General features: G+C 41.0%; 1 protein-coding gene across 1 annotated transcript in view; it reads right to left on the minus strand.

Annotated features, from left to right (window-relative positions):
* OBSCN (obscurin, cytoskeletal calmodulin and titin-interacting RhoGEF) overlaps nucleotides 1–26,013 on the minus strand; it is a 175,955-nt gene that overhangs the window by 15,620 nt on the left and 134,322 nt on the right. Inside the window, exons 86-98 of the mRNA XM_010563262.1 lie at nucleotides 15,545–16,891; nucleotides 10,200–10,457; nucleotides 7,658–7,781; nucleotides 7,182–7,315; nucleotides 6,738–6,850; nucleotides 4,760–4,933; nucleotides 4,182–4,258; nucleotides 3,357–3,557; nucleotides 2,746–2,806; nucleotides 1,596–1,673; nucleotides 1,274–1,446; nucleotides 708–734; nucleotides 25–177 (exon numbers count right to left, since the gene is read on the minus strand). Coding sequence (XP_010561564.1) covers nucleotides 25–177; nucleotides 708–734; nucleotides 1,274–1,446; nucleotides 1,596–1,673; nucleotides 2,746–2,806; nucleotides 3,357–3,557; nucleotides 4,182–4,258; nucleotides 4,760–4,933; nucleotides 6,738–6,850; nucleotides 7,182–7,315; nucleotides 7,658–7,781; nucleotides 10,200–10,457; nucleotides 15,545–16,891 — 2,920 coding nt within the window. The remainder of the gene's footprint in view (nucleotides 1–24; nucleotides 178–707; nucleotides 735–1,273; nucleotides 1,447–1,595; nucleotides 1,674–2,745; nucleotides 2,807–3,356; nucleotides 3,558–4,181; nucleotides 4,259–4,759; nucleotides 4,934–6,737; nucleotides 6,851–7,181; nucleotides 7,316–7,657; nucleotides 7,782–10,199; nucleotides 10,458–15,544; nucleotides 16,892–26,013) is intronic.

Raw genomic sequence — 26,013 nt, forward strand, 5'->3', positions numbered from 1 at the left:
TAGGAAGCACAAAAGTGCACTCACTTGGGGTCCTGCTGTAGAATCCCTTTCATAAAGTCCTTTGCATCTTCACTCAAGTGAACAAAATCAGGAGTGGTCCATGAAATTTCCCCATTCTGGATATTTATAAGGGTTCCTCTGTCGTTCTCCCCAGCAAATGGAGACTTGCATGTTAGGCTTATTTATTGAACACCATAAAATAAAAGGAGACAGAATTTAGACTTCTATTTGCTGTTCAAATGACAGAAGCACAAATGCTTACATGGGGCTTTAAAACACTTGAGGAACTCCATGCGTGGGACTTGCAATGCTCGTGAGCATTGCATCCACTAACGGAGCATCTTTCACCCCAGCATTACATGGCATTTAACTGAATTACTTATCCCTGTTTCACAGATAAGGAATTAAGGGTTTGATTTTGCACGCCTCCAGTAGGGTGTTGGCTAAAACAGGCAAGGGGAAGACGGAACCTCATCCACCGCTCTCATCGCTAACTGTGAGGAGAGCAGCTGTCAGGTCTTCAAGGAGGGACAATGACCAAAGCCCTGGGCAACCAGGAAAGAGTGAGTAAAGGAGAAAACCACAAAATAAATAACCCTCGTTATAGAAGGACTCAATGCTTCACTCAGATCCCTCACTTGAAGGTACTGGAGAGCTCTCACTGACAAAGGGACATTGAATAAGTCTTTCCAAGAAGATTTATTTACCTTAAATATGTGATGACTCCAACAGCCCTGAGGAGAGAGGGAATACAAATGTCAGGTGTTTGTCACTATTTCTCCATCCTTCTCAAGCCCACAACCCCTATTCCTGCCACTAGACACCCTGGCACCTTCTTCTCCTCACCTTTCCAAGGAAAATAAATCCCAAAAGCTATTGTTTTCACCCTTCAGTTCTTTTCCCTTCAACATTTTTTATAATTGTCCTCAAGTAATCCTCCATTTTTAAAGCACAGATAGAGGAGAAGGCTCAAAATACTTTTTTGGAGTTTGTTTGCCTTTTCTAGAAAGCCCCTTAGGATCATCCTCCCTGGTTGCTGCCTCTAATAAAGATAATCTTCTCTAAGATGCTCCTTTGCATTAATTAGCTGTCAGAGTTCAATTATGGTTGAACAAAATAGACAGAAGGAGCTTTAAAAAGCCCTGATGGGTTATGGTTCTCGTTGTTCACTTTCAGTTTCCTGTGTTATTATCACTACTCCACTTACTTATTAACAATAAATGGAAATTCAGGCCATCTAGGGCAAAAGCTTTTTAGAAAGATGACAGGTTACCAGATATCAGTTCCTTTTGACACTGGTGACTGAGAAACAATTTCTGGGGCAACAAACTCCGGAGACCCGTATTTGCTGAACTGAGGCTCAGAGGGCGTGATCTTCTGAGCAAATCCAAAGTCACAGAGCTTAAGGTCTTCCCTTTCAGGATAAACCATGAGGATATTCAGTGGCTAGTGAATGAAATAAAATAAGAGAGAGAAAAACTTTTCTTGAGAGCAGGCAATATTTTCAGTTGTAAGTAAGAATAACTCAAATAAAGAACGCCCATTCCCTGACCAACAAGAGGCTATGATAAGCTAGACCTGCCATTGCACATTACCTTAATGTCCAAATGAAGGATGTTGTTATCATGAAGATATTTGATTCCTTCCAAAATTTGCTTGATATACAATTTGACCTAAAAATTAAATCAGTTGTTAATTAATTATTAAACATTAATAGTAAATAAGAGAGTCCCTGATTCCACCAACATTTTTAATGTATGAGAGAGGGAAAGATTGAACTAGAAATATTTTTAAAACTAGAATGAACTTCTTTTATTAGTCTTGCAGTTGAAATAAGGTGTGAACCAACCATTACCATGTGGAATGAAGCTGTGCCTCATGTGTGGCCACATTGCTCTGCTGGAGCCTTCTATATGTGAAAAAGCCCTTATTTAAAAAAAACCAACCCTACAAACATGTAAAAAAGAGATACAAAAATCCTCATGTTTGACGAACCTTATCAACTTTCTAACTTATCTAATTCAAACTCAACTCTGGCTTGGTGTAAATCAGCCAAACACATTTAACACACAAATAGATTTTAAAACTATGTTGTAAACCTATTTTTCTGATCATATGTAGATCCAATCTGACTATGACTGAACAAGGAGTGAATATTTACAGCTAGCTTCAGCTCTGGAAATCTCCTACCTTTGACATTTTATAGTGTTAGCTGACATTTTATCTTTAAAGGTCCTTTCCAACCCAAACCATTCTATGATTCTATGAGGTTTCCCTCTGAGCATTTTTAAGAAAAATCAATTTTACCAATAAATATGGGACACCTGGCTACTAGATGGGACTCAAAAAAATCCTTAGAAACCATCATTTCAGCCCTTGGTTTGGACACTGAAAGGGAATGGGTAGAAGTAGGGTTGCAAGGGGATAAAGCATTATTAAACAAGTGAAGATACAGGAGCTCCAGGTGACAGATAGCAAAGGAATGATGATAATAGAGCAAATATCATCTGTATTAGGCTGAATGCAATGCTGGTGGTCAAAACCACTGGCTGTTGCTAGTTATTCCCTGAAGAAACTCAACTTAGTAATGGAAGCTGATGAGGACACATTTTAAAGGCTGATTCTGTTTTGACAGATTATTACTGGTTCAGAGACATTCTTCATATTCAAAAAGGAAAATGCAGCCGGAAGGGACTCTGGTGGTACCCACCAACTCTGGACTTTGAAATGAGAAAGAAAGATTACCTCTGCTTCAGTGACAACACTCTTCTTGAATAAACGGTCAAGGAGCTCTTCGCTGGAGCATCTGGCAACAGCATTAAGGGAAAACAGAACTACAGTTAAATGCTTATTTTTACTTTGTAACCACCTCTATCCAGCTAACAGCAGAATTCACCAGGTGATCTGCATGTTAAATCATTGAAGTCTCTACCGCAGCAGATCTGGGCGGCTCTAAACCTGTGCTCCCTACAGGCAGGAGCATGGTATGGCTTGTGCTAAAATCTACCTGCTGGCGATGGGCTTTTCTGCTCTGCACTGCATTTTCCTGGTGCTCAGCCAGACTGGATCTCGTGGAAACGGACTCCACTTCCAAACATTTCAGAAAAGAGTTTTGGTGCTTAACAGCTCATTCACACTTGTACATACAAGTATCATGATTTTTCCTAAAACAGCAGAAACATAGTACTTCAGTGAAGAGCTCACAGAGCTATGCTGTCTTGCAGTGCAGAGAAAAATTGTGTGTGTCCTTTTATCTCAGGCAAAACCTAAAAATGGTTAATCGCTTAGTTATTTAACAAATCACTTCTACCTAGTACTTCCCAGCCTCCTTAGACAAGCAGCACAGAAAAGGATACAACTCCAGAATCAAAATCAGTGTTTTCCGTGTTTCAAACTGATCCAGGAGCCTGGTAATTCTGTCATGGGATAGAGAGGCAAGAATATCCCTCTCTTGATGCGCTCGAGCCTTCGTTTTGCTTCGTAGAGGTATGAATTTGGCAGCACAAGACACTCTGTTCCCTTTGTGTACAACTCGTTTCACAAAGCTGAAGCAGCCCCTGCACAAAAAATCAAAGGACAAGCCCTGCTCAGACTTGGTTCAAAGCCCTCTGCACAGCAGGTATAGACCTTTCCACCTCCCAGCTTTTGACAGCTCCCTACTGCTCAGGGCTTAAATTCTCCAACATGAAAAACTCGTTTTCTTCTATGTAAGGTGCTGTTGCCCTCTCCTGGCTGTCTCCAAAACTAAGCAACGAGTTCACATCAAGGCAAAAACTGTTTCAAGTGATACAGCCTTGTGCTGACAAAGGCTGATGATGCTCTTGGAAGGGGATGGTGCTTGTGCATACGTCACTGTGGGCTTGTGATGCTAATATTGCCAAGAAGCCATACCTTGGCACCTATCCTGCCAGCCTCTGGCTGTTTGGTTGGTTTTTTTTCTGGTTGGAGCTATCTGGACCTATGGACTCTATGGACTCTCCCATCCTCTGTCAGAAACCTCAGGAAAGTGTTTCCAGCACACCTGCAATGGGGTGACCTCCCAATTCTGCCAGTACTTTCACTTTTTTGGACTTATCCACAGCTAGGTCCACCTCTGCCTCTGGTTACACATGCTCAGCAGCTCAGATGGGCAATTAGATATTCTCTGGCAGTGATGCTATAGAGTTGGAAAATTCATTTACCTTCCAATCTCCTGCTTAACCTCATAAAGGGAATGGAGCTTTCTCCTGGTGGCCACTTTCTTTGCCGCTTGGTCTTTCTTAGCTTTGAAAATGAAGGAAAATATAAGTGTTAATATTCAGACAACAATGCCTTGCTCATAGCATGCAAAGTTATTACAATTTAAGGCAGGAAAAATAACAGGTGTCCTATAAACTTCTGCACAGAATTAAGTGGAGCTGCTTGATGACAAAACCTGTCAATATGAACTTTGGGGCTGCATCTTCACCTGACATAAATCAGAAGAGCCAGGCTAAAGAGCAGAACACCACCAGAGATATGGCCCCGCTTATTTCTGGGGCCTATTGTATCAGTTTGCCATGTAGTCTGAAGCAGAGGAGAAAAAAAAAAAAAATCACATTTGTATATATATGTGTAGGTCATTAGATCATTTGCTCTTAAACTGGATCCTGCCATACTAGTGCTATACAAATATTACGCAGGAATACAGAGCATAAACCACATGGGTACCAGAAGATGACTGCAACAGAGTATATATTGCAATGGCTATGGAAGCAACTGCTGCAGCTGAAAGAATGACATTACCTTCATGTACAATCAGCTCTGCTTTGCACAAAACCTCCCCTCCTGCATTTTTGGCAACACAGGTATAAACACCACCATCTTCTGAGACAGCATTGTCAACGACTAAGAAATATGTTGTTCCTTCCTTCCCTTGATGGAGCCTGTTGCTGTCTGTCAGCAAGGAAGTGCCCTGAAAGAATGAAACGACATTTTGGCACTGGAAAAAAACAAGATGGAAACCGATGTTTCTTCTCTTCAAGAAACAAGATACGGGAGCAGAGCTACAACACAGACGATTTAGGCTAGCAAATCTCACTAAAAAAATGCGGGCTGAAGAAGTCCCGCATGTCTAATTGATGCTCTGCTTCCATGTTACCCAATAATATTTTTGTTTCATAACCCATTCGTAGGAATAGAGGCTTGGGAGGGATCACCAGGGCTCTGTTGGTTTATTCTTCAACTGTCCCAGCACCCCATGCCTGAGCAGTCAGCCCAGGGAGCACGAGGATCAGCTGCTTTGCTCCTGCCTGGTCTCCAGCTTGTGCTGGCACTTGTGCTGCTTAATATATTCATAAATGCTAAGAAAAAAAGGGACAGGAGGGAGTGTGTGTGACACAGAGAGCAGATTATGAAGATTTGCAAAAGGACCTTATGAGACCACCTGTCTGGGCAGTAAAATGCCAGATAAATGTATATGATACAATAAATGTGAAGTGATGCAACCCTATTCCCCAAATGAAATGGTCTCTGAGCTGTTCCTTCTTACACTGGAGCAAAACTTTGAGTTACAGTAGGTCACTCCATTGCAGCACCAGCTTAGTGCTTGGTGGTGGTCAAAAAGTACCAGATGTTAGAAATTATTAGAATAAGACAGAATGCATCATCTTATAAATCCTTGGTTTTCCCAGGGTGTGGTAGTGTTGCAGCAATGTTCTTTCTGTAACAGCTTCCAGATGAGGATTGACACAGCAGGTTGGGGCTCTTCAGCCTGGAAGGGAGGATCTAGCAATACGACATGATAGAGCTGTACAGGATTATGAATAGCTTATGGTAAATATGTACAGAACAGCCAAAAAGAGGTGGCACTTCAGGCAGCATGCTGTCATTGTGTTGAACTCCTTGACAAAAGGACACTGTACATCCAAGATGTTTGCATGGATGGAAGAGGAGACTAAAAACGCACATGGAGAGGTTTACTGTGGGTTAGTGAATAGGTAAATGTTTAGCTAGCTTGCAATTACTCTGAGCTGAATATGTCAGAGATTGCAAGAATATTAACAGGGTGTGTCATATATTCTTGCCTTGTTCTCGTTCTTTTCAAGGTGTTCAGGTGTGTGCATGTGCATGTGTGTGTGCGCGTGGGAGGGGATTCTTTGCATTTTTACTTGTTTTTTTTAAGGCTATTTTATTTGTCATCCTTGCACTTCCCATACAGAAAAAAAAGATGGAATAAAACTCGTGTGTACAAAATACTTAGTTGGACAGACAATCATTATAGAACAACACTGGCTTATTTCAGGGGCACGACAATATTCTGAGGAATAATAAATTTTTTCTCCTTCCTTTCTATGGGGTATTCATTGCCCTTGGTCACACTCATTTTACCAATTAGCTGCAGAAAAGATACAGAGCCTGGAAGTCACATTGACAATTGGAATAAACCACTCATAATCCCATCCCCGACCCCAAAACTACAGCACACATCTTGGTGGCTCTCAAGCAGGAACCAATCTCCCTTGCTGCCCATCTTGGTCCCCAAAACCATCTTGGTGCCTGTGAAAGGAGCCACATTGACACTGGAGACAACACAGGGTGAGATGCATGGTTGGTGGTTCCAGCGAGAACTGCAGCTGGTTTAACAAAGCCTATAGATATGACCCAGAATCAGTGTAAGAGATGTGGGACGAAAGAGCAAAAGAAATTCCCCGCAGAAGTACTGCACTACAGTCCTTTCTGTGGTCTTCACTCCCAGCCAGAGAAAAGGCTGCACTTACCTTAAACCACAAAACGGTTGGCTGAGGGGTTCCTTCAATGACTGCCTGAAATTTGGCACGCTCCCCAGAATTCACCTGCACATCCTCGATTGTCACTTGCATATAGGGAGGACCTGGTGAGACACAAGGGTTTGCTGCATGCACAATACCATAACTTTATTCATAGTGAGTTACTCAAATGGGACTTACAGCACTGGCCATTTAGGATATAACATTAGGTTAACATCAAATCAAGAGATACCACAGCAATATATTTGGGTTTCTTTATACTAGTATTACTTTTAGGCTTTATCTTCATGCTTATCTGTTACTTTTTGTTTAATAAACGGTTACTGCTCAAGAGATGGAAATATTTAAAGAAACAGTCACCAGGAGTTATTACCAAAAGAGAAGACAATGACAATCATGGGATGTGGGAAAGGAAAACAAGGTTCTTTTACTTACTTGTTGGGGTCTTCTCCTCAGTCTTATACACACAAGTTCTTTCCGTGGTCTCAATATAAACTTCACTGTGTACATCCCAGACCACATCTCCTTCTCTTCTGTACCAGCCTCCTGCCCCTGTGGCTGGTGATGTTCTTTCATCAAGCCCAAGAGAAAAGACCGTTACATAGTCACATACAACTACAGAGATACGGGATTATACCCTGCCATTTATCTGGGTGTTTAACCACCAGATAAATAACTATTTACTTAAAATTAATATGGGAAGGATTTTGTTTTGGGAGAATTAATTTCTCTCCAACCTCTGCTATCCTTCTTGCACAATGCGTGTGTGAACAGGATTCCAAAAATACTAACAAACAAACCTACAAGAATTAGTTCAAGTCACCACCTGCTCCCTCCACCACAGAGGACTTGCTTTTCTTGCAACAAAGTCTGCCACATTCAGAAATCTGTATATTGAGATGAGTATTTACCTGGTAATAGGAACAGTGCGCTCCTGAGTGCTCTCATCTCCAGCAGCTGTCTCTTCAGAGGAAGGACCAGGGCTGGGCTTTGGCACGCTTGGTTCTTCGGCTGGGACCTGCCTTTGTGCTTTGTCTGGCAGCAGAAATAGGGCAAGTTAGACACGTCCCCTATGATGGCACACCTGAAACCCAGAGCAAACCTTTGGAGCCATCTCTAGTCTGCCTTGTGTCAGAACCAAGTCTGTCTGACCTCAATTGAGTGCAATCACTAAGAGGAGAAATCGGCCCTTTTGAGAAGACCACATGAAGCAAAGAGCTTGAATGACATCAGAGAGACTGAACGGTGGCACATTGCTGACTGGGCAAAATTAACTTTTCTGTAAGGAAACACACACAGACAAAAATAGGATAGGTAGGCAGTAGGGACAGGAAGAAATAGGATGACTGGAAGGATAGGGTGAGTTCAATACATCCTTTATAGGAAATAATTTAACTGTGTTTGAGTTTCAGCTCATGGCTATGATGAAATCATAGAGTCATAGAATCATTTAGGTGGGAAAAGACCCTTAAGATCATCGAGTCCAACAGTTAACCTAACACTGCGAAGTCCACCACTAAACCATGTCCCTAAGCTCCACGTCTACACATCTTACAAATACCTCCAGGGATGCCCTCCGTTAGCTTCGTACACATGAATGCTTCAATTAAATTTTGCGTTACGAGAATAGGTCTTGACTTACTGGTGTAATCACAGACAGCATCAGTGAAATGAGTAAGCTTACATCAATGTAAAACTGGTGGTCAAGGCAGGCCCTGGCTGGGGGTACAACTAATATAGAGATAATATGGAGGTATGCTAATACAGAGGACCTGGTGATGTTATAATGTCAGCGTTGGTGCACCTCCACCGGGTTCTTTGAAAATGTCCTCGTACAACTCTAAGTTACACCAGAACAAAGTTTGGCATCTGGGGCTTATAGGAACAAGGAAACAAAAAGATGGTGCAGCTTGATGGCAGTTTAGGTATTGCTCTTCTTTTATTATTAATTATTTTATCAGATATATCTTCAAAAATTATTTTGATGTTCCATTCCAAATGTACCTGATTGTCTTTTGATATTGACCATTAGAGTTACCCCATAGGATAAAGCGCATCATCTCCTTTTTCATCAGAGGACAAAAGGTTAAATCAAGAGGAGTCTTTTCCCCATCAGGAAGGGCCATTTTGGGGAGCACTCTAGGGATGTTTGGTACTGGCTGGTTTTGAAAAGTGCAACAGTTTCTAGAAATCACATAAAACACCTCTATTGGGGTGGAAAACATGGTTATTCTAGGCATTACTGGCAGGGTCAGAGGTCCCAGGTTGGTGGGATTGTGCTTTGCTCTTGCCAGCACTATGGAAATATTTGCCTTCTTTTTATTCAAAGCATGTGATCACAGGGACAGTTGTCAAGTCTCCATCTTAGTGAAATAATTCCCCATATTAATAACACATTTAGTTTTCTCAGATGAAAGGACTGGAAAACCATCTCATTCACTATTCTATTATCGCTGTAGTTATGACCTTTTATTTACGATTTTTGAGTCATCCTGCTTCACCAGAGTATTATTTTCACAGATGATTTCCTACCAGAAAGGAAAAAAGGTTTTAAAGGCCTGTCATTTTTTTTACACAGTTATTTTGGGTCTGATCCCATGAACTGCTTCTATCCTTGTTAAGTTTTAGACAAGAATATCTTTTTTTTTAAACAGCATCTGGAGTTTGAGGGCTGATGGCTACTTGACATTGTCCTTTTAAGTTAACATTGGTGGAGAACAGCTACTCTGACTTGAAAAAGAGACAGTTTAGACAAGTTGCTATGGCAGAACCAGTAGGAAGAGTGGAAGGGTTGCCGCTTATTCATGTTTTTTTAAAAAACGATGCAAAGACAAAAGACTTGTTCTCCTGGCAAGACACAGACACACACGTCGTTGGTTTTAATCACATGGAAGCTGCTAAGGAGTCTATCAAGGCTCCAGGGCCAGTGAAATGCAGGTGAACTTGATGCACTCAACATCCTAGAAAGTCTCAGGCAGTTGATGCAGGGGTGTTAAACACATTTCCAGCTTGTTTATGGCAAACAATAAAAGAAAAACAACCTCCCTTACCCACCCCCACCAAATAAAAACCCAAATGACCTCCATAAATATAAAGGAGGGATCCCACCCCTCCTTCTCCCCGCAAAAACTTGAAGCAAGCCCAGGGTCAAAAGCCCAAAGGTGGAAAAAAATCCCCTGTCCCTCCATTTTGGGCAGGTAATGAACTAAACTACTTCAGACACAGTTTTCAAACACCTCCTGTTTCCAGAAAGATCCGCCCCCAATTCATGTCCAACCTAACCCCACCCCACAGCCCCATGTTTCTTTGGGTCTGAATGTCCTCTCTTAATCTTCAACTGCGCAAAACACAACGAAATAGAAAAATGAGGGGAAAATATCAGTATTGGCATGTTCAATATTTTTGTCTCTCTCGACTCTCACAGGACGTTGTCCAGATTCATGCCAAACATACCATGCCCTCCAGCAGTCTGGGTTTGGGTACTGGCTTCATGAACTAGCACAGAGGGCCCGGCTGCTGTTTCTGAGTGGTCTGAAGGAATGGACCCAGGAAGGCCAAGGCCACCGACTTCTTCTCGCATGCCCGGGGGAAGAGTCACCAGCAGTGATGCCGAGTCCACGAGTTTCTTTAGAGCTGTCTTGATCTCCTTATCGGCACGCTGAAGCGAGGCCTGGACAGAAGTCTCCACCTCTGACTGTGGGGAAGTCATTCCTACAGACAAGAAGAACAGCTTTTCTCTCTTCAGGGTAAAAAGAAAATAGCAGCAGCATCCAACCCATGGAAATATTTGCAATTGTACCATTTTCACCTCCTAGAGCAGAGAGCTCATGCAGAAATGCTTATTCCAGCAAGAGAGAATGTAGCTAAGACTTAAAATAAGAAGGATGGGACAACATGCTTCAGGAAGACATATCTCACCAGGTTGAAGACACTGTGCCACACTGCACAGACACACGGCCTCTCCTCAGACAGCAGAACAAAGGATCCATCTCCCAACTCAACCCTATGTTGGCTGGTCTGTCAAAAATACCTTTATTAAGATCAATGAAATGAACCCAGCGGTGACCCATTGCACTGATACAGACCCTACGTGCAAGGAGGACGTTATTTTCATAGGGAAGGAGAAGGAGCGAGCAGGTACCAGCCTCATCGGTGACTCTGGAGAAGGGCAGGGGAAAGAAGGGAGGGCTCTTCTGCTTCATGAGCCTGTAAGTCGGAGAGGATGGCAGAGAAGCTACTGCTTGCTCTAGAGTAATGTATTTGTCCTGCGTTACAATATCTGAATATTTTTGCTGGGCTTTGCACTAGAAAGTACCTGAGACTTTTAATTTTGTACTGGACTATGCCTTTGCAAGTTACTGTATAAGCAAAAAGTCACCTGGTCTGTACAGTAATGCACAGCAGTTGCATATAAGGAAGCATTACGTAGGGGAAGATGTAACTCCTGTCTCAAGAAACTCATGGTCTTGAAGGCAGAGAGAAGACAAAAGTTTTCCACACAGAAAAATGGATTTTCAAGCATATATCTTTGCAGAATGGCCACCCAGGAGACCAATCCCATGGTCTCAGCACCAGTCAGCACTGGTTAGAAGAAGCTAGGCTAGGATGGGATCATAGGACCTCAGGAGCTCATCTCATCCCATCTCCTGCCCAATACACCTTCCACAAATCTTGAAGAGGCACAACAAAGGGACCAATGATATCTAGGGAAACTATCAAGTAACCACGAAGACAGAAAAAATGCTTGTCAGATTAAGACAATTCATCATGTTCACGATGCAATTGCTTGCCAAGCAAGAGCGCAAGCTCAAATCATCATGTGGTTCAAGAAAAAAATAAGGGCACTTGCACACAGATGGCTCTGACTTGTTTAATGTCATTGACACAGGAGCATGTCCTGAATCAGTTTTGATTCTGCTCCTTTCCCAGCCTTAAGAAAGTAAATTCCCATGATAGACCTGAGCAGGTAAACTTGAAGGCTGTGTTTGGATCAGCCCCCTTTGAAGAATTCTCACTCGATTTTTGTTTTCAGTGGCCTCCCCATGAGCATGGTGGTTTTGAAATATTTCAGTTCTGGATCTGTTGATGGAAAAAAGCAAGTTTTGCTCACACGATGTCCCAGACTGACCATCAGCGTTTATCAGCACTGGGCTGGGTGGAAGATCTTTAAATATTTTCCTAGATAAATATTTTGATTCCCTGGCGTTCCTATTGCAATTGCTGCCAGCTTGTGCTGTTGGCAGATGCCCAGCTCATAGGACAAGTGAACTGTTTAGAAAGGCATGAAACACTCTTAATATCTCTCAGTGAGAAAATATATTCACAGGTATACATATACAGGTTATACAGAACCACAGGTCTCCCCCATGCTGCTAATACCACCGCTTTCCTGCCTGTTTAGGGATGTTTACACACTGTGATTCAAGCTGAGGAACTTTAATATTAGCTGAGGCACATCAAATTAATGCTGCAGTGATGACACACCTGTGATGGACAGCCCGTTTCCCAATTCTAAAATCTCAACCGTGAACCTTTCTGCCCCACATCTCCTCCAGCCAATAACCAGGAACACAAGACTGACACGTATTTTGAAGTTCCAATTCAGCCTCAGAGAAGGACCCAAGAAGACGAGCATCGTTCAGAATTATTGACTCCTAGATCTGAGTTGGAAGTATCCCTAAAAACAGGTTTTTTCACTTCAACACTTCTGAAACTGTCCATAAAAAAGGAGCCCGAGCCCAACTGCATTAAAATTCTTGGGTTGCAACTCAGCTCCTGCTGAAGTCAATGGGAGAAGCGGATGAGCTGATGGACTATCAAGTGCCGTGAACAGAGAACAACACAGAAACCCAGTGAGTTCAATGACAGCTGATGCAAGACATTTATTGATATAAACTCAGCATCTAACAGCATATCTTGCATTTGATTTTTTTTGTGTTTTTTTTTCTTTTTGTACCTCAAGCAAACTGAAGTTTCCACTTTATTAATACCCATTTACCTGCAGGAATTTTAGTAAAACATTCTTTGTATTAAAATTTTTAATACAGCTGAATGTTTTCATCTACAAGAAATAAACCCCCACACGCCTCATTAGTTATCTACATAGTTTAATCACTTACAAGCGTAATTTTTAACCTCTAGGAAAATATTTTGAAAGTATGTGTAATGAACTTTTCATAAACCTTCCACCTTTTGAACAGAGTCCTGCATAGGATTTTAAAAATGCCTTTCAATTGATTTCTCTTTTGCATAAATTTCAAAAATGTAAACAGATGTTAATTGCTTTGAGCTAATGAATCAAAGTATATTTATTTCTTCCACAACCATCTGAACTGCAACCTTTTAGCTTCTTTAGAAAAACCTGAGCATCAACCACAACAGGAGGAAACCTCTGCATTCCTTTACACATCTTTACTATCTTTTGGATGAATATTATATTTTTGAAGACTATCATAGGGCAAATTCTTTTCTCAGCAGTATCTTTGTAAATCTGAATCAAATCCACTTTCTTCTGTGGAATTCTTCTAGATTGATACTAGAATAACTGAGATCAGAATCAGGCCCAATATGAAAGAAATATTTTTCGTTTCGGAAGTATATCCCTGTTGTATGTCTGTTACTTTCCAACATACAGTGCAATATATGAAAAAAGCACTAATATATATCCATTGTATTGCTCAATTATAAAACAAACAGTATAAACCAAGGAGATGTTATAAAAAACGGAAGAGTAACATAAAAGAGGCTTGATTTCTTTCACCACATGTAATGACTGGAAAAGCATCCTATATCATGAGGGTAGTGCACATGATATTACACATAACATCCTGTTTGGATATTGAAAGTAAAAGGCTGTGAAATCAATATGTTCATTTTAGTCAGCACATGATCAAGGTGCGGCCACAGACAGGAAAAAAAAAAAAGTATTCTTTTCTACAAGCACTTTCTGTGAATTCAGTCCCTCTTAGTGGGAATATTGCCCGGAGGACTCCAGAACAAGCTTCACAATATCACCTAACTGGGAAACACTGAGACAACATCACACATACATTTCCAAGGCAGAAACTCACTCAATCCTCTCTCTTCAAGCTAGTTAGAAATTCAGCTGTGTCTGAGCATTTCTGGTTTCTCTACACCATCTAAATGAAAATATTTTCTATTGCAACGCTTCTACACAACTCAGCTGGGACAAGGTACTGGGAGCTTTCACCCCATATCTCTGTCAAGCAGAGAGGGCCAGTGCTTGGTCCTGCTGAGATCAATGACAAACTCCAGCTGACTTCAACTGGGACCAGTATATGGGCCTGTGAGCTCATTTCTTTCCAGGGCTGAGCAACTTGTTGAAGGTCTGTGCAACATCCATTTTTGGTGAAGCCAACAGGAATGGGCCATGCTCAGTCCATCTTAGCCTTCCCCTCAACCAGCATTCCCACTGCAAAGCTCCAGAGAAACCTAACAGAAGGCAGTACCTCTACAAGACAGCTCAACGTATGTGGGTACAGTAATACGATGCGATTGCAACTGGCAGTGCTTCCAAGCAACCCAATGCATTTTGAACAGATGTATTTTTCCACTAGGCATTTATGGTAAAAATCTCCTTTCTCTATTTTTTTTTTTTTAAAACTGTGTTTGTGCTCCTGCTATGTTGCTGTAGCTCAGTGGTGAATTCCTCTTAGCACATACAGGAGACATTATCCATCAATTTGTTAACAGTAATGTTTCACCACTGGCATGTACAGGAGACCAAGTATTCTTCCAGTAATATTTATTGACAAAGACCACATTTGTGGTTCTTTTTATGTGTTAGTGTTTGATTATAGATGTAGAAGTCACTTTGCGCAGCACTTTAATCTTTTGGTGCGTGTTAAGTAATTTTGTATTTTAAAAGATATGGTTTATAAATCCACTGCACTAGAATGCAGAATAATGAAATCTACATCTTTAGACAACTAGGAAGTGGACTTGAAAATAACAGTCAAAAAAAATGGCCTTTTTTTACTTAAAGCAGAAGAGAACAATGAAATCCTTGCTTCCTCAAGTCAGTGGGACTTTCACCATTGACTTTAGTCAAATTAGGATTTCAGCCAAAAGGTCTGAGCAGCCCTTCGCTTCCCTAGTAAATGCAATATTTTCTATATGTTTCATTCTGTGGCAGGAGTTTAAAATAATGTAATCAGACTGTGCATGTTGAAAGGTTTATGAAGAAATTTTGATAGAGCTAATTGGTGTCGAAAGTGTACAGCAGAGTCAAAGCAGTGTGAAGCTTCATGACCTTCAGGCACACACAGTGACAGGAGATCGCTTTAGCTGGAAACAGTCCTTCCATCCTGGGCTGCTGAAGGATGCTGAAAAGCTTAGATACTTTCACCTTCTTGCCGTACCATAATGTACAAATTGGCACTTGAAATAATTTAAGTTCATGGACAAAAATGCACTTATTCATTTATATTTCTGTCATAGGCAGGAGAATCAGGCTTTTCCTAAACCTACCATCACTGCTCTGCTATGGAATGATATATGTTCACCTCGATCAAAGCTTTTAAAATTACAAACTGTTCTGAGAGACATGTTCCCTTTAAGACTGGAAAAGCTCGACATACTGTATTTAAATATATTTTCCTCAAAGATATTCACTTGTATATGTTACCTTGTAATCTTTGCCACCAATTCCCCTCACCTACAATAATTTTGATGAGTTTTTTCTAAAACACTGCTTTCTTTTGTGTTGAAAATTATGCTCGCATCTGCTCAGCTTTCGGAGAGGTCTTCTGTGCTGATGTGCAAGGTAACAGGCTCGCCAACAGTTCCATAGCTGAGGGTTCTTGTGGAAACTTCAGTTTTAAAGCTTGACTGTCCATTGTCTGCTGAGAGCTGGACTTCGGTGCAGAAAGATGGTTTCACTGTGAAGGAGGGACCGGGAGAAGCTGCTGCTGTTGCTGCGTGCACTCCAGGCGTCACGTGGAAAGAGATGTTTGAGGGGCCTACAGACTGCACGCCGGTTACTCTAGATGCTGTCATGAACATGCCCCCGGGAATGTGCTCCTCAAACTGGCTGAAAAATCTTTGCCTGGGCTTGGACACCACAGGTCTCACCAGATTCAGCAGCACTGGCTTCCCAATCGTTGGCTCGTTAATCTCAGTCTGGAGCACAGAGATCTCGCAGGGTTTCTCTGCCCTACGGTTCTGGTCGTCACACCCATAGGTCTCACCTTCTTTGGGAACATAGTCTTCAAGATCCTCCAGAGTTAATACTTTGCCATTGTGGGTTAAGATTTTGCGGTCCCGGGTGCTAATGTCGTCTGTCTGTAGTTCCTCTGGTTCATCAACTATAATGACATTATCCTCTTCTGGAAGGACATCTTGCATTACTTCGGGTACCCCCTCTTCAATAGGCCAAGATATGTCTAATTCATCTACCTCTTCCTTAACCTCTGGACTCGCTGGTGAGAACAGAAGTTCCTGCTGGTCTGCAGCAGCCGTCTCAAAACTGAAGACCAGAGGCTCACCCCCACAGGCAAGCAGCGGGGAAGCAACGTCCGACCCATAGCGAGCACTTGTTTCCTGGGGGAAGCTCTTTCCTTCGGTTCCATAATCCATAAAGGAACTATTTCCTAGCTGGTCGGACTCACACGGGGAGCTTCTGTCCTCGCTGCTGACTTGAGGTCCTTCTTCCTCGGTTGCATACACGAGGGGCTGGATATCGGCTTCAGAGAGACTGTCATTAGGCAAAGATTTTGACTGTTCCACCAATTTATTGTTGGAGTTGTTTGTGTTCGGATCATCTTCTGGGGAACGCCTAGGCCTTGAGCTGGGAAAAGTGAACGTTAACACCCCTGAGTCATCTTTTCCTTGTTTTGCTGGGGAAGAACCTCTTTTCCTTGCAGGTTTTGGTGATTTTTTCACCTTGAATTCAATTATTTCTTCCACTTCAACCCACTTGGGCTTTTTCTCTTCCCCCTTGGTCTCTGTGATGACATCTCTAGCTGCTGCTCCTTGCCTGTCCTCTGGTTCTGTGACAAAAAGCATGGGAACAGCAGACTTCGATGTTGTCTCCTGCTCATGTCTGTGGACAGGCTGCCTGATCTTTGAAACATAAACTGGCTCTGGAGTTGGCTCCGCTCTCGGGGAGCGGGAAGGCGAATGACCTGAAGAAGAACGTGCAGGAGAAACCCTTCCCCTTTGTCTTGGGCTCTTCACCACAGTCGTTATCGTTTCCTCTCTGATGACAGAAAGGGTTGGAATGGAGTTGGAAGGAAGACGAGACTTTTCGGGGAGCCACACTCCATCAGCACACATGCCATTGTTGGTCAAGGCACTACAGTGGGGTTAGTTGTGTGAGCACTCCAGCTTTTGGTGAAGCGTGTCATTTTGGAAGGGATACACACGCAACGCACACACCCACATGCCCATCTCCACTTACTTTCTGATCCAGGGAAAACCTCAGTGCCCTTTCCCTGAGGTGGACCCCAGCTCCATTAACCTCCTTGAGTGCATGAACACAAACCACGTATATCCAGCTGAGAAATGTTCTTCTGGATGCTGCTATATTTCATGTCCTTGTGTTGACCACCTACTATGCTACTTCGGACCCATATAGCAGTTTCACCCAAAGATTTTAAACACTCAAGGAGTTTAACCTTTTCCTGAGTATCCTTGGCTAAAATCCTGGCTTCATCAAACTCAATGGCAAAATGCCCTTTACTACAGCAAGGACAGCAGCTTCCTCTTTTTAAATAAATGTAACATATCTCTATTTTGTTTATTGAACACTCTTTTGAGACCAGAGATCTGCATTTTCACATGCAGAACAGTTACATTAAAAGGGCATTAAGCATTTGGAGACCAGGAAAAGAAAGTGAGAACATTTCCTGCACAAGCCATCTATACCAAAATGTACTTATTTTTACTCTTCATAATATCATTATTGCAGACACAGCCTGATCCTACTACCACCAGTTGACATAGGAGTACCAAACCAGTCTAGAATTTTTGACATATTCAAAGCAGTTGGGACTTCTCAGCATTCCTGGATAAATACGCAGCTTGTGTCAAAACAATCTTCTGCTACCATGCCAGTACAAACTTCGACTTTAAATGCGCTGCAGATGAAATTGGATCTAATAGCTTTAAAATCTGGGGACAGGAACACCTAAACCCAGACTTCAATGCTCTTAATTTATATATTTAACACGCAGTATTTCCTGCAGAGTTTTCAGTGGCATTTCTTACATGGAAAAAACTTGAAGGTAAAGGCAGTGTTTGCTTTGCAAGGAAGCTAATGATCTACAGTGGAGGTAGCTGGTTCAGTAGAACTAACAGGCAATGCTGATTTTGTTTGTGTGTTGAGATTCTGTTCCTACTTCCAAGAAATGGGATAAAAAAAAGAATTCACTGAAGGGTAAAGACAATGGCCTGAACTGGGATTATGAATCAAGACAAGGGTGTTTTCATTTCTTTCTCCTCACCACCCTCTAGTCACAGCCACATAGGGCTGAAAGTCACCAGCTCTGCTCTCCAGCCATCTCTGCTGTGGTTTTTTGCACTGAGATACAACGAAGGGTGGAAGGAGTCCTTGTGAAAGGACAGCCCGTTTCTCCTATTGCATTTGTGTAACCATCATGAAAGACTAATCCTCTTAGGTATACTGTAGCCTTTCTCATCTATTGGTCTCATTTTTGGAGACTGGTATTGCTTTCTTCTATGGAGATCAGATTTCTTTCCACCATCAATCTCTCCCTTTGAGGATGTGGTGAAGTCCAGGGCTGGACCATCTAGAGTGAGATTTCTTTTCTTCCAGAGCACCCTCTCTTCTACTGCTCATTCCCACTGCTTTACTCTTTCCCCTAAGTTTTCTATAGTTTTGCTATAGCCCTTTAAGGTTTATGCAGGGCCTTCATAATGGCCATGGTGCCTTTCTGAATTACGCAAAACTAAATAATTTTAGATAAAGATGAGAATGAATCCCTAGTGCTTGCACTAGACTTTGCTCTACATTGCAAGGTTAAAATGCTTTTTGAGGTCTGGGATTTCCATATATAGACATTGTTCAATCCCATCTCTAAATTATCTGTTATTTTCTGCTAGTCGTTTGAAACCTGCTGCTGTTCCTCAGCCCGCTATACGTTAAGGAGAGCTGGAATGTGCCCTTAGAGAGTTGTTCCCAAATTTTACCCCGTCACTATCCCAGTTCCAGCTGAGGTCCGCTCTAGTGGGTTCATGACCACATCCACTAGCAAAAGGAGGGGAATTTCTGTTGTTCTGAGATCCCACTCATAAATGTACCAACCTCTTTTGGGGCTGCAGCCCTTAATTTAGGAATAATTTCTTGAGCTGTCCCAAGCAATAGTCTATGGAATTTGCATGTCAGAAATTTAGAAATCAGCCTAACTGATGGTATTTTGTATTAGTTTAGTATTATTTAATCAACCAATATTAATAATGCTGCTGTTTGTGATTTGAAATCATAAAGGGAAAAGGAGGACTATTAGCTGACGGAGCAGTGATGTAAAATAAAAGCATCTCTCCAGGTGATTTACAGGCACAGAGATGTAGAAAGGTGAGATTTACTAAGCTTCAGACATGGTCTGGCTCTGAGTGATTCCTTCCTGCTCATGACTTTCTCAGGATGTTTCTGAACATGATATCCAAAAATATTTCTCTGTTTAGCTACCCCACTGGTCATTAAGACAGCACAGGCAGAAACACCTTTGTTTTCTGGTCTTTGCAGGCTAAAAAAGTCTAACGATTGGAGATTTTAACTGAACTGCTGTGCAAGAGAGAGGGGCAAAGGCAGAACCCCTTTCTGCCTTTCCTGTCTGCTCTTTGCCTATTCAAGGTGGAAGCTGCTAGGAGGGGGGATATGTCTTCTTATACGCCACTGGCTCCAAATGGGGTAAATTCATGGATCATAAGAAATAGTCGTCATAGGAAATAATAAGAGACAAAAGGTAAGCAACTCTTAACCGCATTTTAGTTGTCATTTCACAGATCCTCCTCTCCATCTAACAAAAGTAGTCAACTTTAGCATCATGTCCAAGTCAAGGACTGATTTTTAGCAATAGTACAACTCTTGAGGGAATGCATTGCCCCAAAATATCCATTTTATAGTCACCTACTACTATTAGGACATTATTTGAATAGCTTGGAGGTGCTCTGAAGGTCTACTACAGAAGGACAATATCCCCCTTCCAGCACATGAAACAATTTTATTATGTATTTGTTTATGATACTTAAAACCAAGAAGATACATTAAGGTTTTAATGGCTGATGAGCTTCTGGTCTACACATGACTGAGAAAGTACCACTTTTTGCTGCAATTAATCTTTATATGTTATAGGCACCCAGTATAAACCAGGCTCAAAGTATCCAAAAAGACCAAGTCATTAGCAGGACAAAATTTCGTATTAGAAATGTAGAGACAGAAGGGGATAAAAATGTGCATCTTCCTTCTGCTTCATCATAAAAGGCTCTCCTGAAGAATTTAAAATAGAAAGCCAGAAGAAATCACTGTAAGCTATGAGATATTTTTAAAATTTGTACATTTTTTCAAGTAGCCAGTTCTCAAAGCTGGTTTCTTTTCAACATTAAGAGTCAGACTCTACCTTCTTCAACTCTTGTGCAACTCTAGCAGTATTCAGTGGATTTTTTTCACACATGTAATATCATAAAAAACCTGACCCAGGCTGTGTCTAACACCAGTGCTGCTATTTTTTTAAAAGGGATAGTAAGATATTCTTCAGGTGGTCACTTTGCATAGCACAGAATACCATGAGATCTGGTGGAATGGGAATGAACACACTTGCATGGCCAATAAACACAAGCTTGTTATTGGATCATGCATAGGCAGCAAGGCAAAACACAAATGTTACCAAAAAAAAAAAATCAGCACTTACATGATGATGGTTTTCTTGGGCACTTTAGTCTCTTGTTCAGTGACTACAAAGAAAACAGTATGAACAGCATGGGGTTAAAGAAAGGCAAAAGCTGAAATGATTAAATTAACTTTGCTCAGTTAATCAAAATAAACTGGAGTGAAAAAAAACCAACTGTACCATCCCATCCATGCTTTCTGTGGTTATTTCCAGCAACATCTTTAGTGTTTCTGACCAAGAATGAGAATTCAGAGTGCTCTCTGAACAGTGAATGATTTAGCTTTGAAATAAAATATCTTGTGGAGAACAATAGTGCAAAATCTGTTTATTCTACCATGAGATTCTGACATTTTTGTTTGGCAGGTCAAAGCTAGAAAACAAGGTCTTTTTTTTAAAAAAAAAATTTTCTCCCCTATAATAAGCTAGTGATGGTGTGAGAAACCTGAAAATGCCTAGATCTGGAAGATCCTGGAGAGCTGAAATTCTTTAAACTATGGTTTCACTTACTAGAAAAAGAGTTTCCCCAAACACTAAACAGTTTCCAAGCTTTTGTGGACTAGATGCAAAATCCAAGCTGATAACAATGAAACTAAAATCATTATCATCAGTACAGAAAATCAGCATTAAAAATCCCCCCTAGGAAACCCAGGAGAGCCCTCTAATACACTTATGCTTACTCCATCTCTTTTTTGCTATAATTGCAATTTTTCCTGACCCTTGTCCCATAACAAGCTAGAAGTTGTTGATGCATATCAAGATCAAAAGAAAAGTAATGGTTTAATGATTTTGCAAATATTTCTTAAAATTGACATTTTTTAAAATAAGAAAGATACCCTTTGAAGAGCTAATAGAGGTTTTCAGCAGGTTCCCATCCTATCTGCTGGAATAAAATTAAGACACTGTTTGAACCGGACTGTTTTGAACACACTCTGAACTGCTGAACCTGTTTGAGATCTAGAAAAAAAACAAGAGCAAGCCCCACTTTTTATTTAATAAACTAGTAAAGTTTCTAAAAAGGCCTTAATTTAATCTCAAAGTAATTTGTCCAGCAATTGGTTTGCAATCTTCCAGCCAGCCTATAATAAATAAGCTCTGGTAATTTTCAGGTGGTATAATTGAAAGTGAACTGCAACTTCGAAATATATCTGTAAAATCACAAACAGTTCTTGCCCAGGGAACTTGTCGCGCCTGTATTATTTGTTAAATAACTTATGATTAGTGCTGATGTTTTCAATACTGTCCCAAAACTGCACTGACTGAAAATTAAAAATACATTTACAATATTAGATGGAATAGTTTAACCTAATTTTCCTTCCACTTAATTTCCAAGGGCCCTCTTCTGCCGCTAGCTAAAACAACAAATCCCACCATAATGAAAAAGAAGTTTGTGCAGATGTTGATATCTGACCTAGAGCTCTATGTTTTCTTTGCAGAGCCTTGTCTCATTTATGCATGTAAAAATCTGGAATAATTTCCAATAGAGTCAAAGGAGTTACTGCAGAATTAGGTGGGTTTAAACAAAATCTGTTTGGAAATTAGAGTTTATAGCTTACTGGGTAAGTAAAGGGAAAAATTCCTTTCAAATGTTTACCTCTGAACACAATTACAATATAACCATTTACCTATCCTTAGTTAATATTTTTTAAATAATTCAAAACCTTTTTTTAAATGGTGGACTGATAATTATACAATGACAGAAGATGAACTGAGTGATTGAGCAATTTACTGCACCCAGGTTGGAAATTTTCACTGAATTTTTAAACCCTTAAATCAATATTGTGCAATTTTTACATAACTTTTAGAAAATCTCATTAAATAATATAAAGAGATTAATCCATAAACAGCAAGAGTATCAGTTCTGATGTAAATAGGAGTTAATTTGATTACACACCTAAACATAGATGTTTTATACAGTTATTTTAACAACTGTATTTATATGATAATTAAATAAGTATTTAATGAAATCCCCCAAAGTCTGTAAGAAGAAGTCTCTTTAATGATTACTCTATTAATGTCTGTTCTTGCAGTCCTCCCAAATGACACCACTGCAATATTTCTATATGTAGCAGATGTCAAAGGGATTCAGTATTCAAAAGTTCAGCAGGCCTGGGATGAGAAAGCTGTAAATGGCGTATAGTACATGGGTCCTGATGACTGTGCGTGACGGATGAATTTTATATGTGCTATCCAAGGTGTGAGGGAGGATTGAAACAATCTTATATGAAGGATAGAACCACATGAAAGTAGGATGAGAGAATTTGGGTTTCGTTGTGTGTGGGTTTGGTTTTTTTTTTTTCCGAGAGGAAAATATTCTGCATCCGTTTTAGCACCAGATTTATCATTTCAACTTGTTCAATAGCATTTTAGGAAAACAGCTTTGCAAAGCAGGAGCCCCTGATAAGCAGGTTAAAAGCTGTAAGCATTAGGATCAGCCAGTGCTTCTATAGGACTAGACTCCTCTTTGGTTAATACGTTAAATCATTGACTTACAAGTGATGAAACATTTATGATAAGTCAGTTCCTGTTGCTCTGAATGGATGAAAGGTGGTTTATGGCCTTTCTTACAAACTCTGTGGCTGCTTTCTCCACTCACGGAAGCATAAACCTATTTTTCCTGCACAGTACACGCCACTGGCATAAACCACAGGAGCACTACTCTGCTTTCACCCTTCTTCTGCTACGCTTCAGAGATTATTCTGCAACAGGGAATGCAGAAATCTGGCATGAACTGCTAAAGCTAATCTTAAAATGAGCAATTCATGGACATAACACAGTTTCCTAAATCGTGTGAATGAAACGTAAGTGTTCTGCACCTCTCTAAAAAAAAGAAAGGCTCCGCTCCTGCAGAGACTGAGATGGTTGTAAAGGCAGATTGTGCTCTTGAATTTGCACCGAAAACCCTGTCGCCAGCCCCCAAATGAGACTAACTGATGGTGACAACAGAATAAAAATAACAAGAGAAATATCCTAATCATCAGCCTAACCAGGGAACTTCAAAAAGGTCAGGGGAAAAAAATCCTATGCCCTATTTCTTCAATAAAAGGGTAGCACTAAGACATCTAATGCTCCTCTGTGTTTTAAAGCAATCTTCCATTTGAGAGCCTCAGAATATTTAGCTTTTCCCTGCAGGTTGGATATTACCAAACAAGGCAACTAAATAACTTGCCCAAAGCTCTGCGTGAGATCTAGGGCAAAATTCTGAAGAGATTCCTGTTGCCTGTTTGTAACTGTGCTGGGTGGTTTTATGGTTTTGCTTATCTCCACTTGTGCAGCTGACTCCTTCCTCTGCTATTGACTGTCTCATTCTACATCCTGGACCTGCCCACCCATACAAAGATGCAACACCTTTCAAAAACACTGGGCTTTGTTTTTCTGGGAAAAAAAAAAAAAAAAAAAAAGTTAGTGAGCCTGGGATGAATGAATCACAATAGTAACATGTTAAAAAGGGATGCTACAGCACATCAGCCCAGATCTGCTGTGTGTAGGTTAAGCAGCAAGGTGCAAAGCAGACAGTCAACTTGAAGTCAAAGAGAAGGATCTTCTTTCAGTTATGCCTTTTGAAAAGTGTCTAAAATTCTTCCAATATCCACAGAAAAAGGATTTTGAAAGCAACTCTCCATTGACTTCAGTGCAGCGACTGGGTGTAGCTGAAGGCAGATCTCAGCGTTTCAGGCTTGCAGCCCAAGCTGCGGCTGCTCACAAGGGGACCCCTTAGTCCAGTGGTTTCCATCCTTTTTGGATTTGGTCCTTCCAATGGATCTTCAAATTCCTACAGTGTGAATTTAAACCGAGTGACGAAACGTTTGGTTTTGAGACCCATGGTGTTGGACTGTGGACCATCACTGACTGCAGGTCAGGGCTCGTAAACCACCGTACTAATGGTATCCCAAATTGTGACGGTAGGTTTGGTTCAGTATAATAAACAGTACATAAAGGCAGGAGGATAAAAAATAAAATAATTGCAACTAAAGCCCCTTGGGTGCCTCAGGAGACTCTGACAATAGTCATTTCGCAGAACCAACGATAAATCAGGTAAAACTTAGACCCACTGTGCAGGTGAACTAGGAAACAGACACAGCGTATATTTTCTGTTGTAATAGTACCACACAGCAGTAATGTTGTCCTCCTGGTGAAGTTACAAATAATCCCATTTTCACAAATAGAAAGGATTGTAAGGATGGAAAGAGAAAGCCTTCATGAGATCCATCCGTCCTCCAGTTCTTTGCCAGATGAACCTGATTTTTCCATAGGTAGATCAAGGCTGGTTATTGATTCTCAAGAAAGCAACGAATTCCCTCCACGGTCAAGTGCATTATGCCAAATGCACCCCTGATGCGATTCTGCTCAGAACAATCCTCTTGCTCCATTGATAAGCCTGCTCTTTGCTCCATTGACCTGAAGCAGCTCTCCCTCTGCTTCTCCCTGGAGGTGACTCAGGGATCCATTTCCTTCCCTATTACCAAGTTCAAGCAATTGCACATCACAGACCAAAACCTATTTCATAACATTTCTGAAGCTTCCAGGCAAAGTCCAATTATATTTCTTCAACCAAGCTCACAAAATTTTTTGTTTATGACTGCAGGAATAACAGCAGATGAGTAATTTGGGGCTGAAGAGATACTTTTGCAACCCCAAGAGCTGAACAATGCTCCTAACACTGTTTTACAACCCTTGTTTGTTTTTATAACACATTCTGTGTTGGTACAAGGGAACTTCATCAAGATATGCAACCCTAACTGATTTGTTTGTGTTCCTCTACATCCTGCATACAACTTATTTTTCTCTCTTTAGGGTGTAGCAAGGACAAACCATTCAAGTACTTCAAGTTTTATTCTGCTGAAACAATTATAGTGTTGCTATGCTAACACCATTCTCCCTGTAACATTTTGGAATGATTTGATGGCACTCTGGGAAAGGACTAGAAGGAAAACAAGCATAAAATAAAGACAAGCAAGTACATAGATCAGAATACTAATCTTAATATCCTATTGTGTCCGTATCCTCTTAATCTAAGAATACAGCATTAGTGTCTACAGGGGGCTGGCCCAAAGATGCATCCAGGCCAGGACCCTGTCTCAGACAGGGCCAACAGCAAAGGCCTATAGAAAATAATGAAAAAAATATGAGCAGAGTACCATTTTCCCTGAATATTTTTCCAGTCATTTGCTGCTCAGCAGCTTCTTGAGTCAGAATGCCTTCGTATTTGATGGCTCTTAGTGAATGTTGATAATAACAATTATTCCCTGTCAAAACCACACCTGCACCCCTGTTATTATCACAAGACAATGTGAAAACACTGAAGGTGAAGAAAGAAGGTTCTACAGCTGTTGGGAAACCTCTGGCTTTTGTTGGCCATGTCTCCACTAACCACATCTGGGACAGCTCTCTGACGCCAA

Source organism: Haliaeetus leucocephalus, unplaced genomic scaffold, assembly GCF_000737465.1.
Source record: "Haliaeetus leucocephalus isolate CR32 unplaced genomic scaffold, Haliaeetus_leucocephalus-4.0 Scaffold0, whole genome shotgun sequence".
Lineage (NCBI taxonomy): Eukaryota > Metazoa > Chordata > Aves > Accipitriformes > Accipitridae > Haliaeetus > Haliaeetus leucocephalus.